The sequence below is a fragment of the Ruditapes philippinarum genome, unplaced genomic scaffold, assembly GCF_026571515.1.
Source record: "Ruditapes philippinarum isolate M1 unplaced genomic scaffold, ASM2657151v2 ctg5340_1_1_1_1, whole genome shotgun sequence".
NCBI classification, from domain to species: Eukaryota; Metazoa; Mollusca; class Bivalvia; order Venerida; family Veneridae; genus Ruditapes; species Ruditapes philippinarum.
This window is the reverse complement of record NW_026857487.1, coordinates 132594-152190: the sequence shown is the minus strand read 5'-3', so window position 1 is coordinate 152190 and position 19597 is coordinate 132594. Positions and strand designations below refer to the sequence as shown.

At 30.8% G+C, this 19597-nt stretch overlaps 1 protein-coding gene across 2 annotated transcripts in view; it reads left to right on the top strand.

Annotated features, from left to right (window-relative positions):
• The first annotated feature begins 510 nt into the window (after positions 1 to 510).
• Positions 511 to 19597, top strand: part of LOC132749916 (fibropellin-1-like) — a 131952-nt gene continuing 112865 nt past the window's right edge. The window contains exons 1-9 of one of the 2 annotated variants that reach the window (XM_060739845.1): positions 511 to 640; positions 7350 to 7453; positions 7962 to 8112; positions 8563 to 8768; positions 11246 to 11381; positions 11805 to 11959; positions 12473 to 13326; positions 14825 to 14990; positions 15161 to 15315. In XM_060739845.1, the coding sequence (XP_060595828.1) occupies positions 13053 to 13326; positions 14825 to 14990; positions 15161 to 15315 (595 nt within the window). In that variant the 5' untranslated portion in view covers positions 511 to 640; positions 7350 to 7453; positions 7962 to 8112; ... (2 more) ...; positions 11805 to 11959; positions 12473 to 13052. Of the gene's footprint in view, positions 641 to 7349; positions 7454 to 7961; positions 8113 to 8562; positions 8769 to 11245; positions 11382 to 11804; positions 11960 to 12472; positions 13327 to 14824; positions 14991 to 15160; positions 15316 to 19597 lie in introns of those variants that run through there. The other variant, XM_060739844.1, reaches the window with a different exon arrangement.

Sequence of the window (19597 nt, the reverse complement as noted above, 5' to 3'; positions counted from 1 at the left end):
TTTGCCAAACAACTGTTAAATAAAATTGATATAGGAACATTGACTATTTTTTCTGAACTGATTTTAAATTTTATTATAAATATATATTTATTCAAATATGACATGGCTACAATATTGATAATGTTAACTCTCTTTTTTTGCTGCAGGTGATTATAATTATGCATGTATTTTTTATCATGTTGACAATACTAATGTCAGAAACACTGCCATTTATTGTGAAAGATTTTGATCAGGTTTTGTATAAGTTCTTGATTTAAACATGTTTCTGTGGATTCATTGTATATGCATGTATATTAAAAGATGACAGATAATGTTTTAAAATCCTTCTGACCAAATTCCCTGCCATTTCTCCATAGAAGAACGTTAAAATCCCAAAGTTTAAACAAAACACCTTTTCCATAATAATAGCCATAAAACAGCTACTTTCAGCACGTGTTTAATGTATAAAAACACGAGAAGCGTAACAAATAATGATCACGCATGCGCATTATGTAAATAGGCGGAGTCCATCAAATCGGCTCATTTAACGTATAAATTTAATACATGCAGTTAAGTTACAGCACTGTATGGAAAACACTTTAGCAAAATTTAAACAAAAAGTGCGATTTCATTGGCAGACAGACTTAGGCGAACTGTAAAGGTAGGAATGAGTTTTGTACACAAATGCCTTTTTCCGTATTAAAAAATCAATTTGTTTTTGATATTTTTTTATCTATAACATTTAGCGATTTAGATTTATTTTATTTTCTACTCTACTCTAATGGATTTATTTTTTCGGAAAATTTGATAATTGAATCTATATTTATTTAAGAAAAACTTTGCTTTAGTGCTATTGTTAACTGATGATGTTTCATGGAGGGCACTGTAAGAATTTTTGACATTCTTAAAATTAAACTTAGTTAAAAATAACCACTTTTTGGCGCTAAAATGTCTTCGGTCACGCAAACGTCGCCGCCGTTTGGCGAAGTTATGGAAGTTACATTAAAAAAAAAAAACCATAAAAAAATCAGTAAATTGTTTTAGATAGGAGAAAAGCAGTATTCGTTATTTCAATATAATATGTCTATTAATGTATTTCTATGCGCCGTTTATACATCTAAGCATGACATATACAATGTTAATTTATAAATTCACGCAAAAATTAGAATATAGTCTCTAGTTTGTAAACACAAACTTACGAATGAATCTACAGTCAATATAATATGCTCACAATTTAAATATGTATATTAAATGTAAAAGTGTTGGCTCAGGGTCTTCTGTTTGACAGACCCTGGTTTTCTTTACTAACATAAATTTGCAATAGCGTTATTGCAGAAATTCTTTATAATTCAAACACTGATGATACAGTGCTTGTCCAAGCGGAACGGAAAATCTTACTTAAGCGGAAATAGTACTTACAGCTTAGGAGTCGATATTTTTATTAATATGTCTTCTAGTTTGTAGAATATCATGAAATGATTGTGGGTAAAATAAAATGAATTAAACTAGAAATCGAAAGAAAAACGATCTTAAATATAAGCATGAAATCAACTCTAAAATAAGGGATCTGGTAAAAGAAATTGAGTTAAAAACGAATAACAATATTTTATATTTTATATGGGGGATTGCCATGTTAACATGGCTCTTGTTAAGATTTTGATAGTCTTGCCCATCGTTTATTCTTACAATTAGAATACCTCGTAGTCTGAAATATGTGTAATATTAGAATTTCATGACATCAGGAAAGTTAATATTCAGGATGCAACTGACAGTACACCATTGTTGAGAATCGCGTCGTTTCGCTCAGCTTTATTTGTTTGACATGAAACTAATTTATCATAATATCTGAAATAATATCTTACATTTTCCTGTATTTTGAATATTATCCCTATTTTTTGCATAAATAATATACAAGTCTATGAACTTGAAACACAAACTTCATTTTAAATAGCTACGCTCATAGTAAACTGTGGTCTGAATGTTTTAGGTAATTAATGCTTTTTGTGGTATTTTTCAAACTTTTACTCTACACTTTAGCTTTTACTTGGGGTAAGGACCTCAGGTGCGCTTTTGTGCATTATTTCAGGCAAAAGTTGCGCCTGCATAGAACCATCGACAATTTAAAACTAGCTAGATAGGTTTTCCACACGATAGAATTAAAAGTCCCTGGTGGTTTTCATATTCACAGCAGTTCAGTGCAAGTGATTTGTAAACATCACGGCCTCGGATGGACACACCTGTCTGATTTTTTAAACAAAATTTGTTAACCTAGCTGTACAAATCAGAAGTTTTTTATAAACTAATGGCATTAAGTTTTATGGTTACAAATATTTTATTCAATTATAAAGAGAATTACATTTAAATTTCTTGTTGAAATGAAATATTTCCTTACTCTCTAAAATAGAGAAAATAAGAAAAGCCCAACACGGCATAATTTAAAATGTTGCAGGCTCGGTTTTATTGAGCCTGTTCATGGACGGTACTGTTCAGTGCAAACTACCGTCCACGCCCCTTAGCACCGGCTTAAGCAGAATTCAACATTTACTATGAATGGTACAATTTTGAATTTTGAAACATCCGCAGATGTATTCATATGGCGGTTATCATGGAACCTTCAATGTGACACGTAAGTTCCATTCCATGAAAAGCGGCATATGGTCCACAAGTAAAATAATGCGCTTGCCCTAAACGAGAAAACAATGGGCAGAACTAAATAAAATGAATTTTGAAAGGGGAACAGAGGTTATGAAGCCTGCATATCACAAATAAGACGTCAAAAGACAAATTTAAAAAGCAGGCCACATATCCCAAAAAGAAAAAAGCCGAAAAGATAGAACGTAATTACCACAAGCATCACAATAATGTCGTGCTGAACGATCTTAAAGGATCGGAAATATAACATCTCTGATTGAATGTACGGGGCGACTTTTTACAGCCTCCACACGGCACAAACAACGCTGATGTGGCGATAAAATAGAGAAAATAAGAATCCCTAAAGAAAGGCCAACACGGCATAATTGAAAGATCATTTTTACTTTATTTCGTTCACAGAGTGTGTATCAATGGTGTGCCAGAGAAGTTTACAATGTAAACAGGGGGTAATTTTCTTTGAGGTCATTTTCTTTCTTTTTTTTGTTTCATTATAAAAAAAATCTCATTTTAGTATGTTAAGATGCCATGTATCTAGTCTGTGGAAAATTCAATGCGATAATCAGACCTAAATTTTCTCATCCCGGCTGGGAAAACTTCTTCAATACTATCGAAATATCATATCGTGCATATATCTGTATCAAATTCATAGGTGCAAAGCGTAAAATACCTTTGCAAAAGGCACACCTACTTTACAAAATAATTTGTAGTTTTATTATTTCTAACTCGATTTTGAAAATTTAAAATTTTTTAATGAAAACAAATGACACTATAGTGCAAATATCTAATTAATTTCCATAAAATATATTCCGTAGACCTGTTCTCATCGTCGATAAAAATACAAAACGAAAAAATCAGCGCGCTGAACATAAATTGAATTAAAGGACTGAACGAAACGTATACCTTACTTGCAGCTAACCATTTATAATATAATTTTAAAATTTTAATGTTCAGAATACATGACAAGTTTTCCTAATCATGTATCAAGAGAGAAGAAATACTTTTTTCAAATACCGATTTAAGTTTCAAATAATAACGCTCATCTATTCTCATCGATTTTTAAGAAAATTAATACAATAAAATCGGCGCGTAAAAGACATTAGTAATAACGACATTGTCGCAAATTGTTGTTAATTATAAGGAATAAGGAAGCCATGCAATTTGCTCATATGAAAAAAGTAACCACTCCCATTAGTTTCGAAAACCCGGGAACATTTTTATAAGCTTGTAAGGCAATACTTAAACACGCATATGGGTGTACGTTCACGTGTTTCAATGTATTTGATACACCTTTTTCAGAATTTGTAAATGATTAAAACAGGTGCTAAAAATGCGACCGAAAAATGCAGCCATAATAGAATTTTTATTACATTTTCCATTTTCATCCAATGAGTGACCTCAGTTGCATGCAAGGTCAAATGGATAAAAAAATCCCAATGGACGTAACTAGTATTCTTAACGCATAACCAATATGCAGCCTGCAACAACTATACAACTGCGCCATATCATATTTTATTTTCAACTGCGTCGTATCATTTCGTATAAATTAATATTTTTTTAATTGAATTTTAGTAAATGATGCATATATATTTTGAAGTTCATTGTAAACTCTGAAACGAGTCTATAAATAATTTTATGTAAAAAACGATAGATAAAGCAATATGAACTGCGTCGTATCCACACAATTCTGCTCCGCTTCGAGTTGCAAGTTCAAGTACAAAATAGTTGTGCAAGCAACATATACCGAACGAAGCGGAAAATAGTGGAGCGTGTTAATATATATATTTAGTTTTCAGTCATTTCAAAAAGTCAAACAAAAAGAATTATAAACAAAAACATACCTTTTTCATTCCAAGATGGCGGTGTTTGTTTTCATTTTGTAGGCTACGACGCAGTTTTGTTTCCAAGCCCTATGTTATTAAGGTATTGTTAGTATACAATCCCTGGTTATCAATTGCGCCACGTTATCTACTCGTCAAGTCAGGCGCACTCGCCGATATTTTGTCTTGTTTGTCGTTGTTGAAATGTATATTTTTGTCCATAAACCCGCGAAAGATGGCGAATATTAACATTGTTATGTGATATTGTATCAATGAAGTATTTTATTATCTATTTTAATATGCTTACATTGGTTGAAAAGATACAGATAGCGGAAATTTTGAAATTTTATAATGATTAAATGAACCGAGATAGTCCAAACTTGCCCATTTATAGCAGAATATCATCTGTTAAATGAATCAGACATTTGTCAGTTAAATACAACTTCAAAAACACCGAAAAACAGAATCCCTTAAGATCGCATAAAACGACAAAATTGACATATGTTGCAGGCTCGGTTTGATTGAGTCTGTTTATGGACGGTACTGGAAAGTGCATGGTACTGTCCATGCCTAAGCAGAACTCAACATTCTTTAAAGTAAAATATGTTTAACGAGGTCAAACATGGAAAGGCTATCTCAAAAACTTCGATATAATGCTAAAACCTGAAGCAGGTATGTTACTTCATAAGCCAAACTTGTTTGCTTTAATCGGAGAATGTCGCTCCACTGTTTTATAATTATTAATAATTTTAATTCCTTGTGGTTGGTGGCTCAGGATTAGATATCGTTGTGATAAATATTTCTCAAAAGCTGTTAATCCTTTCAGGACTATGTTCAACATAGACTTAATATGAAAGCCTTTTTGTCAAATACAGAGATACTTCATATTTGTTAGACCTTTTTAAGGTAAACATGATTACTTTTGGTTGTTTGATATAATTCCAAAGTCTACATTGAATCATGAATAATCCAACATGAAGCTAATGCTATATTTAATAGATATGACATTGTTATGGGTTATGATAAGGTCCCTGAATTTAAGCGTTGTTGTTGTTGTTGCAGTTACACTGTAACCAAAAATTTGTTTAGATGAACTTTAGGAGCAGAATATTGTTGATATAGCTTCGGGAATTTGAACGTAAAGATTATTCTAACTTTCCTGTATATGCGAGGACTTTGTTTAGTTATCTCGTTAAATTGGTATACATTAGAGACGTTTTCTTCAAATATCAAATCTTACACACATGTTATACGTTACATGTAAACAGTATGTTCACCATCAACACACAAAGCATTTTTGATGATTTTGATATGATGCGCTCTTGTTTTCTGGTCTATCTATATGAGTATTTGTAGAGTCTTGTACCACAGATGTGAAGACACATGTAGCTTGTCAAAGTATCCATTTATTAGCGATTCAAAATCACTCATGTTTAATAAAATCTTGGATAATTTTCAATATATCTGTTAATTGTTGAGCGTTCACTAAAGTGATTTCTTAAATATCGTTAGTGAATATGACGAAATATGTTATAAGTATTTCAATTCTACATTGTTTAAATTATATATTTGCATGCTATATAAATAATGACATTAATAAAGATCATATACAGAACGTTCATAGTTATGTCAATCAGGGGATCAAATTGTTTGATAGTTAGATCAAAATAACTAAAAATCTAGGTAACATATAGGTACTATGTCCTGCAGCGTGTTCAAATTTAAAGAGGCGGCATAACACAAGGAAAACAGGATGCAATGAAGCATTAGGTCGTTACACAAACGTTTGTTGCTCTCGATAAAAGGGTCCAATTCAAACAATCATCGAACACAAAGAGAGTATGCTTGAATATAATCATGTATAGTAGTGATAGACATCTTTAACTCCTATCTATTTTGACAGGAACGCCTTGGAAAACGACCTGTAGTATATTTTTACTTTGGTTTCTAACACAAATTTTAAGCATATTAAAATATATTACACGCCCCACAATGGTTCAAATAGAAAAGGAAAGTGATTAAAAAAGGTAAATATAAATTTAAATGGGACAAAAAACTTAACAACAATCTAACAAGTTTATCCATAGATCTGTGACTTAGTGTTGTTATATTTTCTGGTCCTTCGGGATCATTGATGCCAGCACTATAAAGTGTTGAGAATTGAGTACCGCTCAAGCCGGTGCTAGGGGGCGTGAGGGATGTTGCACTTATTCATTATCCCTCATGTACAGACTCAATTAAACCGAGTCTGCAATTCTTATGTTATTTTGTTGTGATTAATGCTTCCGAGGGATCACTTTGTTTCCAGAATTTTTTACGGTCAAATAACAAACTATCTTTGTTTTTAGTCCCACTATCCGTAGGCAATACACTTAGATATAACTTACGTAATGGTGAGATCATCCAAACATTACACACAACAACAACGCCTTGAGAAAATTCCTTTCTGTAGTCTGTAATACGGGACTTAAATGAACTTACATCCGCTATCCGAAATTCTTCATCACTGTCATCTTTTAAATGCAAACTCAAACATAATCTAAAATGTGTAATTAAAACTTATTCATACATTAGGAGAAGGAAACTGCAAGTTCTACATACACGGCTTCGCATTTAATGTATATTTCTTAATCACCATCTTTTCAGAGTAAACATTACTCAATAATAATTTTGTTGTTGTTGTCTTTCTGTAACTACGTACCATATCTTTTTCATTTGTTCACTTTATAATGAATGAAGAGAACGCTTCATAAACATCATATCAAACTGTATCGATGCATATATCACTATACGACGATTGTATGATGATATAATATTTTCCTTACTGTTCAAGATTTCATCCACATATATACTTGTTTAAATACTGAATTAAAATTATATTTTCAATCTCCTTTTCCTCAGATCTAGATTAGATGGCTTTTCCTCAGATCTAGATTAGATGGTGGAAATCATGAAAATGATGTTTCTTGTGGCATTTTTATTTTTGCATGCTGAATCTGTAGAAGGTACATTTTGACTTATTTAAAATATCTGTTTTATTCTACATCTCATAGAATGTAACCAATAAACTTCCAGTATTTACACCATGTGATGTTCCAGTAGAAAGCATTATTAGATCCAATCTTAGTTAAGCTTCTGTTTCATTTCCAGAGTCAGATAAGCCACATCAAATCTATATTGTACGTCAAAAAGCTTTGTTTTCATTTTCAGAGTCCAAAGTAACAAAGTTCTGTCAAAATTGACAGCTTTGTTCTCGTTTAATAGATTTCAATATCGTACTCAACAATGAATATTCAATATTATACTCAACAATGAATATTCAATATTGTACTCAACAATGAATATTCAATATTGTACTCAACAATGAATATTCAATATTGTACTCAACAATGAATATTCAATTTTGTACTTAACAATGTATAAGAATCAGCGGGTTACATATCTAATTATTTTAACTTAAATATTAACGATATAAAGATAAAGACATTTATTTAGGCTGATTTTATAATTTAGGCTTTGAATTTCGACTGTTGCAAACCAACTCACAAGGCACAGAGGGTTTTGTAGAAATATTTTACAATGGTTCGTGGGGATTAATAGGACACCCAGAATTTCGGTTTTCTGACGCCACAGCTTCACTTTTATGTAGAAAATTCAACTTAAGGTATGTTGTTGTAATCTGCACAACTATTAATTTGAAACAATACGTAAATATTATATACATTATTTAAACTTCCTTTAATATATAAACACAGCAGATATATTTACGAGTAGGCATTTTCGGCAACATCGTTTTGCTACATGTACCGTTGAATATTATATGTCGGTAGGTTATCAACCGAAAATGTTAAGTTAAGTTAAGTCCCCTTTCCTGCCAACTTTAAGGTTCAAAAATATTGTCGGAGAAAATTCATTAAAGCGAGATAATTTGTAAAGACAAGACGAATATTTGTTTAAATGAACGAGTATAATGTTGTAGAGACAAATACATATTAGAAAGACCAATTTAGTTAAAATTACTTCTTTTAGATGATATGGAAATGGAATCTACATAGAAGCAAAAAAATATACATACTTACATGTCTATTGTTTTTTTTATATTTATAATATGTAGTCTGTTTGGATATGGTGCCCGCAATATTTACCAAGAAAACAACACGTTCAGTCATTTTTGGTTGCAAAACTTAGAATGCCATGGAAATAAACAAAGTATTGATGAATGTGTCAAAACTGACGAATTTAACCGTACCCAATACAACCAATACATAACAGATACATATGTATCGCTTCCCGATTATGGCAGCAAGCTATATTGTGTAGGTAAGTAGATACAATTTTACTAAATTGGTCTGCGTACTAGTATTCGTCGTGTTGGTGTCTGTGCAATGACACTAATCAATGTTGAACAACCAACGGATAAAAACATAATCCACTGGCTAAAATTTGTCTTTTGGATAAATCTGTTGCTTAAAAGTTATCTTACAGATAAAATGCGTTATCCAGTGATTAACTTTAACCAGTTTTTGGCCACCGAAAAATACCCTTAACCATTGGTTAACCATCATCATTATAAAAGTAAAACTCATTAAAACTGTTTTGACATTAGTTTTTTCTTACAAATATGTTTATTGTTTCTAAACTAGAGAATTCCTATGAAATGCATATGATTAAATTGAAACATTTCTTTTTGGTACCCTTTTTCAATTGAATTTGTTGTCGTTTCTCCGAAAATTCAGTTTAACAGCACTATTAAGTGTTGAGAATTGAGTACCGCTCAAGCCTGTGTAGGGGGCGTGAGGGATGTTGCACGTATTCATTATCCCTCATGTACAGACTCAATCAAACCGAGTCTGCAATTCTCATGTAATTTTGTTGTGATTAATGCTTCCGAGGGATCAATTTGTTTCCAGATTCTTTTACAGTCATAACTTTCTTTGACAATGAAACATATAAGTGTCAGTACTTATTTTTATTTTGAATATAATCCCTCTTTTGTTTAATTCCAAAAATATGAAAGCACGAAACATGAAAAATTAATTCTTTTGAGACTTCCTGATTCTTAAACAATAAATCGGCATATTTATTTTAAGAATCACTAACCGGTCCTGTTGCATTGTTGTATTTTACCAGTTAATAAATACGCAATCATCTAGTTATGTTTTTATCCAATGGATAACTGGTCGCTAGTTAGTGGATAAGTTGTCTACCTCTCCGCTTTGAAAATTATTCAAATAGGCTAGAATCACTGTCGAGTGTATTGAAACTGAGGGGCGTGGGTTCAAACCCCAAAAGGGGCAACTTTTTTTCTTTCTTTTTTTTTCTTTTTAACATTTTTTATGAATCTCATAGATCCCTAATGGAAGAAAAAAAAAACGTTTCATTTTAATTATATAATTACTGTAGGTATTTATTCGCTAAATAATGTCAAATTTAATGGCAAATATGATACCAGATATTTTCAAAGTTTAATAAAATAAAAACTACACGGTAAAAGTATTTTATATTTATATTTTAGACCAACAGATACATTTAAGAAACTTTAGGCAAACTTTGAAAACACCCCTCATTGTGGAAAATTTTAGGGATATTTTAAATAAGGCTTTTTACATAAGGAAATGGTCAAATAAGTGTTTAAAGTGGGTGGGGTAGGGTTACATTTTTATACATATTAAAACATTTCGTTTAGAAACAATCATTTGGCTTGTTTAATTTGTTACCTGAATGTCATTATTTGTTTCCTAAAAATCAGCAATAGGAAAACATTCTTTTATAATGATGACATTATAGATTATCTAGAGTTTCCTCATTTCTGAAAAATAACCCTTCTAATGGCAAAGTTTTAGTTAAAAAGTGTCCATTACTCATAAACAGCACGGTAAATTTTGTTTCAATTTAGCATACGGGTGACATTTAAGGCCTATAACTGTCCTATTTGTCAATAATTTTACAGCTCCTTATAGTGCCCATTAGGGGTGTTCTACCTTAATCAATGTTTTGAACAACCCTGTCCAGCAGGTGGTTCGAGAGTTTATTTATCTGTGTAATCACGGATTTATATTACAGTAATATAAATCCGTGGTGTAAAAGAACAGATATAATAAACTTTTATTTTTATAATCTTTATAATTAGTTGATATATCCGGTCTTCATTATATTGCACTCCGGGGATATTTTTGGAAGCTTAAATATCTTAACGACGACCCTTTTGTTTCTAATTATTTCAACCAATTTCTGCTTTTCTTCTATGATTCAAGTATGCTTATGTCTGAATCTATATCTAAGATGAATGATATCATTTTCAATGCATTGCTGACTTCTAATACTCTGTATCTACACCTTAGAAAAATTTCGTTGATTATTTGTGATTCTAATACATTTGTATCATGTTAAAAATATTTATTGTTATCATTCTGATCTTTGTAGGTCAATCACCAAGAGATAATATTTGTGTTCGAGATAATATTCTTTAAATCAATTTTGACATTATTGAATTTCATTATCCCAACATAAAGATAAAGCACTTTATTTGTCAATGGCCTTGCTTTTTTTAAGTAAACACACATTATGTTCTAACTTTGGAATGTATGGACATATCTGCGGAAATAAGTTTATTTTACTTTACACAATTTTGTATTTTTATGTTGAGAATTTTATTAAACTGGAGCTAAGGGATCCTTGCGGTAGCGAGTAAATTAGCATGCAAAACCAACTATAAATTGACATAATGAACCGGGCAGCGAAGATTCCATCTTGGTCGTTATGGATGATCTTCGCTGTTTCCACTTTTCTCTAAATAGATTACAGACTGATGGGAGGACTGTCACAAAATACAGGCATGCTTCTAGCGGCATTTTTCGGCACGCAATATTCAATGTGTTACCAAGGTTTTGACAGTAGTGCAGGAGACGTGGTGTGTAAGCATTTACGATATAAGTAAGTAAATATGGTGCTCTGCCTTCTATTTTTGTAAACAAGTGTAAAGAAATACTTATATTCATATGAAAATAAGACAAGTTATTACATTATTAAACTAAAAAAACATTAATATTTAGGTTAAAATATTTGTTTATGCAGTAAAACCTTGATCCATTATCACTGTTCTATAGATATAGCCATGTTTAGCCAGCTTAAACTGACGAATGTTACCTTGCATTTAATCAACACTAGCGCCCTTAAACAGGCTAAGTCAAACCAAGCTTGCAAATATGTTATAAAAGTTTGCCTTTTATCTTTCTATTTTTGAATATTTTTGATGAATTTGTTTTTTCTTACATACAATATAGAGAATGAAATAAACAAAACAAGTAGAGACTGAAATATATATATAACTTATAACAATTATTTAATTGTTAATAGCGGTTTGGTAGCTTTTACCGAAGGTGATCCCGGCTCAATACCATTATTTAACAATAAACTAACATGCACGGGAAACGAGAGATCTCTAAATGAGTGCACAATGTCTAATGCTGTCATCGAAAATTGTACAAGAGCTGTTTATATAACATGCAAAGGTGAGTTATACATTCGAAAACATTAAAAAATATTTTGGACAGTTGCTGAAACATTTCTTTAATTACACTTTTATATTTGCTGACGTAGAAAACATGAAAGCATATTTTTCAAGTGAATGGACATGGTTTTTTTTGTGGTAGAAATTTATTTGTATTTTTTGTGTTATACATATACACACACACATATATATATATATATATATATATATATATATATATAATATATATATATATATATATTATATATATATATATATATATATATATATATATATATAATATATATATATATATATATATATAATATATATATACACACAATATACATGTACACAAGACATTTCAAATATTCTTAAAAGGCATGATTGGTGATTGTTATATCTAGTGTTTGATCGATTATATGACAGCACAAACATAATGTCCACTATGGAAAATATCAGATTTTTTAGCATTAACAAACTTACTGTAAGATTGTTTAAATACAAAAACCTTAAAAGTTTTAATCTTATTCAGCTGTTAGATTGATTACATGGAACCGGTATAACGATGAAGGTTTTGTTGAGATATTTTACAACGGTTCTTGGGGATTTTTCATTTATTACGAAAATGGATTCAGTGGATTCAATGACGTAACTGCAAACTCTCTTTGTGAAACGTTTGGTTTTCGGTTTGTTTGTTTGTTTTTTTATTTAAACATGAATGATTACTCCTGAAATCAAAGCAAATATAAACATTAAGTTAAGTATTTCATGAGCATTTATGAATAGATCGTCGGCCTGTTGAATGTTGCCGTTTATAACCTGTTTTTTATTATTATTTAACGTTCATACAAATAATATCTTATAATAATGGGAATCGGAAGTGAATTGTATTGAATTATTTTTATGTTTATCTGAATTTAGTTGTGTTAGACAAACTTAAAAATGTCCACATTTCTCTATATTTAGTTTGTTTGACTGGGGTTTTACGTCACACCGACACAATATAGGTCATATGGCGACGTTCCCGCTTTACTGGTGCATTATTTCAGGCACAAACGGGCACCTGAATAGAACCACCGACGTTCCGTCAGCGCTTTGTATTTAGTTAACGCATGATGGTAAAAACCAACACTTTTCACTGTAATAGATTCTGTGAAATGAGAGAAAAAAAATTTTACATTAGAAATGTAGGTTTTAGTTCGGCGTACCACTTTCGTGACTTTATAGAGTCAATTGGCGTAGGAGGTTGGTTCGGAAATTTGTCATGCAATGGTTCGGAAACAGACATCATGCAGTGCGTAGGACCTTTAAGATTTGGATTTGCGCCAATATTTAATATATGGAAAAGGCATATTTTGTCTGTTAGAACCTGGCTTTATTGTTTTGGTAAGTCTAATAATAATTGAATTCATTTATTTTTTCATTGATATTCCGGAAACTCTATAAATTAATTTATATGTCAGGCGAAAAACTATTTTCTATTCTTAAAAAAGATAAATATTATAATGAAACAAAGAAAACAATAATTGTAATGAAAATAATATCTCAGATCTTGTTGATTTTTTGTTAGCTAACATATACGGGGGCTTTTAGATAAATTTGAGGAATTTTGCAGTTAGTATATTTTTTCTAATATCTTCTCTTTATATTTACCGTTATTCTGTATTAACGTAATATGTATACATTGTGTAAAGACCCAATAACATTCTCTATAAACGCTCTTTAAAATCTCATAATCATAGTAACTCATGTCTTGCTTGTTTCCAGGCTCCATTTTCCTACAATTTTTAGTTAAAAAAACATCATTTACGCCGCGCCACCGACACTATTCGGACATTATCCTTTGAGTGTTGCATTACGACGGTCAACATTTGGGTGTATAGACATCAGATTATATGAGAAATGTGTACGCAGTAAACGCGATTGCGTTGAGAAAGTGCGATGCTCATTTGACTTATGAATGACGTTGACTCACGGATATGTATGTTTCTTGATGTTAGTTAAATGAAAGTAACTTTTATGTATTGATATATTTGAATGAAAATTACCGAGTCCGATTCGAAAGTGTCTTGTGAAAAAAAATCGGTTTAGATCTATTTCTAACATTTCTACGATAAAATTCCACGTAACTAACGGACAGTACATATATCAGCTATACTTCTGCAGCATTGTTCTACACAATAACAGCGTTACTTTGACGTGAAAACGCCGCTATCGTCAACAGCGAAATTACGTATTTTTAACAATAAATCTGTCTGTAAAATTTACAACATAGGTTACTTATATGCCTTGATGGACACATGTACGCAACATTCAAACAAAGTTTACCGTATGGTTAACGAGTAATGGACATTTTTATGAACATTTTTATAAACTAAAGCTAGGTTATTAGAAAGGGCTCTTTTTCAGGAATAAAGAAACCTTAAACAATCTATGATATCATCTTTAAGATTTTTTTTTTCAATTTTATTAATGTTATCAAATAAATAATAACATTCAGCTAACAATCCACAAAAGCAAAACGATTGTTTATACCCAAAATTTATGAAACATACACACAAATGTTGCAATTGTTTCATATATAGTAAAGCTAATAATAAAATTTATACGTTAAAAATACGATTTAAGAATTAGAAATCAACCGTCGCATGTAAATAGATATTAGAAATTTTATAACACTGATCACATATATCCATTTTAAATTTATAATATTCTAGCGTAATTGTTTGTTTTTGTTTGGTGTTGTTTATTTTTTTTTTCTTTTTTTTGGGGGGGGGTTGGGGTTCAAAGTACTAGGATATATGTTTTATTGTTCATGTTGTCGAAATAATGTAATTATCCGTAGTAAACGTCAATCACATTTAACCGTTTTATTATTTCTTAGATTTTAATATCACATCAATGCAATTAGTTAATGGACAAAATCCAAACGAAGGCGAAGTACAGGTACAGATTGGTAGTCGTTGGGGATCAATTATTATGGAAGGCCAGAGAAATACGTCTCAAGAAAAAACTGTTGGCAGTGTTGTTTGTAAAATCCTAGGATATGTGTAAGTATTTACATGAAGATAATATAGCATCAATGAATTGTTAATCAGTAGATGAACGTTTTTATTAAGAATCACAATCTAATTAACACATTGAACAAACATGTAAATTTATAGTATTTAGCTATTCTGTATTTTACTTTATTTTAATCTGTATATAATATATTATACAGGGGTGTTTCCGAAATATTCGATGCTTCTGTTAAGGATTATGATAATTATACCTGGATGTCGAATCTGTTTTGCAATGGGAACGAAACAGCTTTAACGGATTGTTCCTATACAAAAGGAGGATATTTTTATGATAAAATAGCTGTAAAGTGCGAAGGTATGTTCTCTTAAGTAGGGTAATTTTAAAGATCCTGTATATTGTGATTAAAGTGGTTAACCACATTTAGTGAAATTATATATATAGATCTTTTTTCAATACGATTTTCCATAACAACGAATGTTACATTTCGCACATGCGCATTCTGCGTAGGGCAAAAATGCAATAACGATGTCTACAGTTTAACATACTTTAAGGCTTAATAGATGCGATTTCATGTTACGTCACCCAAAAAATATTAATTTTGGAATGACTTAAGGTGGTTAGTACTGAAAACGTGGATTTATTTTTTAACAGATCTACGAAAATGTGCGGGACGAATAATTTAATGGTCAAAGGGGCACACATATATCGTTTATTTAAGGTATCATTAGACGACTTTTCAATCAGTAATTTAAATTGAAACAGCAGGGTGGTAAAGATAAAATTTTATTACCCTTATATTACATAATATTACACAATTTGTATTGTACACTTCCATTGAATAACGGCAACTGTCAAACAGGTTGGCACGCGAACGGTTGTTCATTCAACCAGGACGTGTAAATACCATGATATAGTTAATCAGTTACGCTCATTAAAATGGTAATTTATGTAACTTTTAAATATATACCGATCAATGTTTATGGATTTTGAGAAGAGAAAAATTGTGTGACTTGCATTATTAAAAATAACATGTATTACGAAGAAGCGGATAAAATGTGTGTCTCTTACAAACAACTCATCTTAACTTCTCAAGATTTTGAAAAGAAAAAATATTTAAAATCTATTTATGTGACTTAAATTTATCTGTTTGCATCACAGGCAAATCGGATAAAGAATATAATCAGGTATATTGAACACTAAAAATGCATTATCAACTGTTCTGATATTTTTTCAGAATGATAATTAATCTCGATTTCATGTTGTAAAATTTCTTTTGGTTTTATATTAACTATTTCAACCGTAAATATGTTGACTTTTCATTTGCTAATAGATATATTTCCACATCTTCTTTAAAGCAGCACGCCTCCAGATTTACGCTAATTTTCATAAACATTTTGAAAATGTATTTGAATGTAAAATGTTGTGAAATAACCCAAAGGAAGCAATTTGCACATTATCAATGGCACTTGTTACCCACGTTAATTACCAAAAAGATGTCAACAAATGCATAAATAGCCCTTACTGCGTAAGTAACGCAGTAGAAATATAGTTGTAAATATTTAAAAATCACTCATTAACCGCACATAACATGTAAACTATGACTTGAATCTTGAATCATTTTACTTTTTCTAAAATCGTAGAACATATTTCTCAAGTTTGATTTTATTGAAACATTTTGACACATCTGGAGGCATGCAGCTTTAAAAAATGATCTCAGTGTCAGGTCCGTGATCGTAAATTCTTAAACAAGTATCTTTTCCATGCCTTTTATGGCATTCTTCCCCACAAAGCTATAAAATCATCTTTTCTATATTTGTTATAAGCTATTTTATATAATTTTCTACCGTTTACCTTGAACTAACTCGGAATTGTCTATGAACTTGTAGTTTATTTCTATGTAGGGCGATGCATGCGCTAGAAAATTCTAATTCCGGTCTATTTTTCATAGCAACGGACCGCGTCGTAAAAAGGTCTATATGTATATCATTATGCTAATAAAAAAGTTTCAAACATCAAAGAATATGTAAAATATGTACTGCAAATATTTGTGCATATTATATGTAATCATTAAAATATATGCATTCATTTCTTATTGGAAAATTTGGCTTAAACTTTATAGAAAATAAATTTCTAATTACCTCCCTTTATTTACAGAAAATGTTAAATTCAATAATGTTTTTATAAATAAAGCTTTTTGGAACTACAATATTGATAAATCTTAATTTGAGCATCATATTTATGATTTAAAACCATGCAAAAATATTGTTACAGGATGTTTAAAAAGTGTATTACTAAATTTCTGGCATATGATTAACATATGATTAACTATGATATTTAAAAATTCAATATTATTAGTTATTTGAAATTTTCCCGAAACTAAATTGTTGTCTCGTCAGAAACACTTTGTCATTTCATTTTAGTTTGCACTTTCTATCCCGTTAAACGCCGTCTATACACAGTGTAGATCGATACTGTCTAGGCTATCTGGTATATATTCTGCTGTAAACAAGATTTCAAGATTTTCTAGATTTTATTAGAGCACAACGAAATGTCTTTTGCCATAAACAATAATGGCGTGCATACATACATAAACATATAAACAAATACATCAAACATCTAATTACGAGAAAATCAATGTTACATCATGGTTATGAAATGAATACTAAGAATATACAAAATAATGTTTGAAATTAATTCGAATTAGCTACCAGTTGTTTCTCTAGCTTGATTTGCATAGTGAATAAATTAAGACAATTTCTATATAACATTATGTTGCGAGCTATCCATTAACATTTTAAACTTGTATATTTGGCCAAGAGCAGTAGTATTTTGCTGAAAGTTCTCTTCGTAGATCAATTTTATACGGAAAAGGAAGTAAAAATGATATAATTTTTCCGTTACATTCATATTTCATTTTAAATGAAATCGTTGATTTCTTTCAATATTTCTTCGTCTATCTTCTTCAATCATTAACTTATGAGCAGAACATCTTAAACGTGAAAGGGCTAGATCAAGATTCTTTTCGTTTCCAAACGTACTTTTAATTAAACTATACGGATCGAGTTCAGAAAACCATTGTTATAAATATTGATCATTTATACGTTGGATAACAGCTTTAAGAAAAAAAATATGAGGCTTATCGAATAAATAAGAAAACCCTAAGTCTTGTAAACGACATTTAACATCGTTAGTCCATTTATAAACAAACTGATTGTTATCATAATAAGTTTATACGAAAATGAAATTGGATTCTTAGAAGTTATAACAAAAAGCTTTTCAATGCTTATCTTAATGAAAAAAATAAAAATTCAACAAAACCACAAATTTTCTTCAAATTTATATGTTAGGCCATGTTTAAACATGGAAAAATGCGATTTTTGGTAATTTCAGGTATTTTCATCATTTTTTGTTAACCCATTACCCGATATACACGCATTTTTACGCCCTTTTCACCCCCCTCCCATTTTTGTTGCGTCAGATGGTGACAAATGACTTTTTTAGGCCCCCCAACACTTGTTTTTGTTTTAAAATGTTGTTTAAAAAGGTGACCGCTTTTTCAGTGCGGCCCCAAGCAAAAGATTCACCAGGGGGTTGCCAGAAGGGGGATGTGCCCCCTTCTGTTTTGGGTGTTGAAGGGGCGACAGTCCCCCTCATCGCCAAGAAAATTTTGGACTTGTGAGAGGCTAAAAATGACCCAAGATCGACCATAAGGTAACGTGTTGCCAACGCTGAAAAGAATTTGACTCTATATCTGATCCATTGAGAAGTTGCAGCACTTTAAAATCAATTTTGATGGAAAAAATTAACGCAAAATAGTGTTTTGGGCAGTTTTGAGATGTCCCCTCGTTGCCATGGTAACGGGAAAATGTTGTTACAAAGGCAATGGTCCAGTCAACATTTGTGCCAAGTTTGATTAGCATTAAAGCCGTTTTTATAGTTTCATAGCAATGTGAACTTGTAACGGGAGACTATTCAATGAAAACAGCCATTTTTTTCACAAAATGCTCATGAAGTAATGGGTTAAGTATAACAGCTCTCTCAAGTTCACAATACTTGTTTGTTGTCTGATATTTTTGCCTTTGTCAATGTTTTGTCTATATTTACATTAAGCGACATTTTTACCAATATTTCTTCTACAGCCTGTAACACAGGTAATTATGCACCACATGTTTGCTGTATGTTTGGAACCCCATATGTTTTTTCATATGTAAAACATCTGTGTTTCATGTTTTTTTGAAAAGCATGTGTTTAAGAACATGTGTTTTTCATATGTAAGATGAACATATGTAAACAGGACCATATGAAAAACATGTGTCAACAAACATATGCTAAACTCATGGCTATCACATGTTTTTCATATGAATAAGTTTTCATATGTCAAATACATATATGTGAACTTTGATATGTTTTTCATATGATAAATCTATGTATCATATATTCTGCAAGCTTTACACTTTTTACAGTCTCTATTAGTTTCTTAATGATTGTACATAAATTCTGAAAAGATTCTTGGTTCATGCATATATGTGCAACTTATGGTTATGGGGAGAATAGTCTGCGATTTATTTTTATTCATGATTTTTTCTTCCTTTGTATATATGAGTGTTTATTTAGTGAAATTTTAACAATGAAGGAC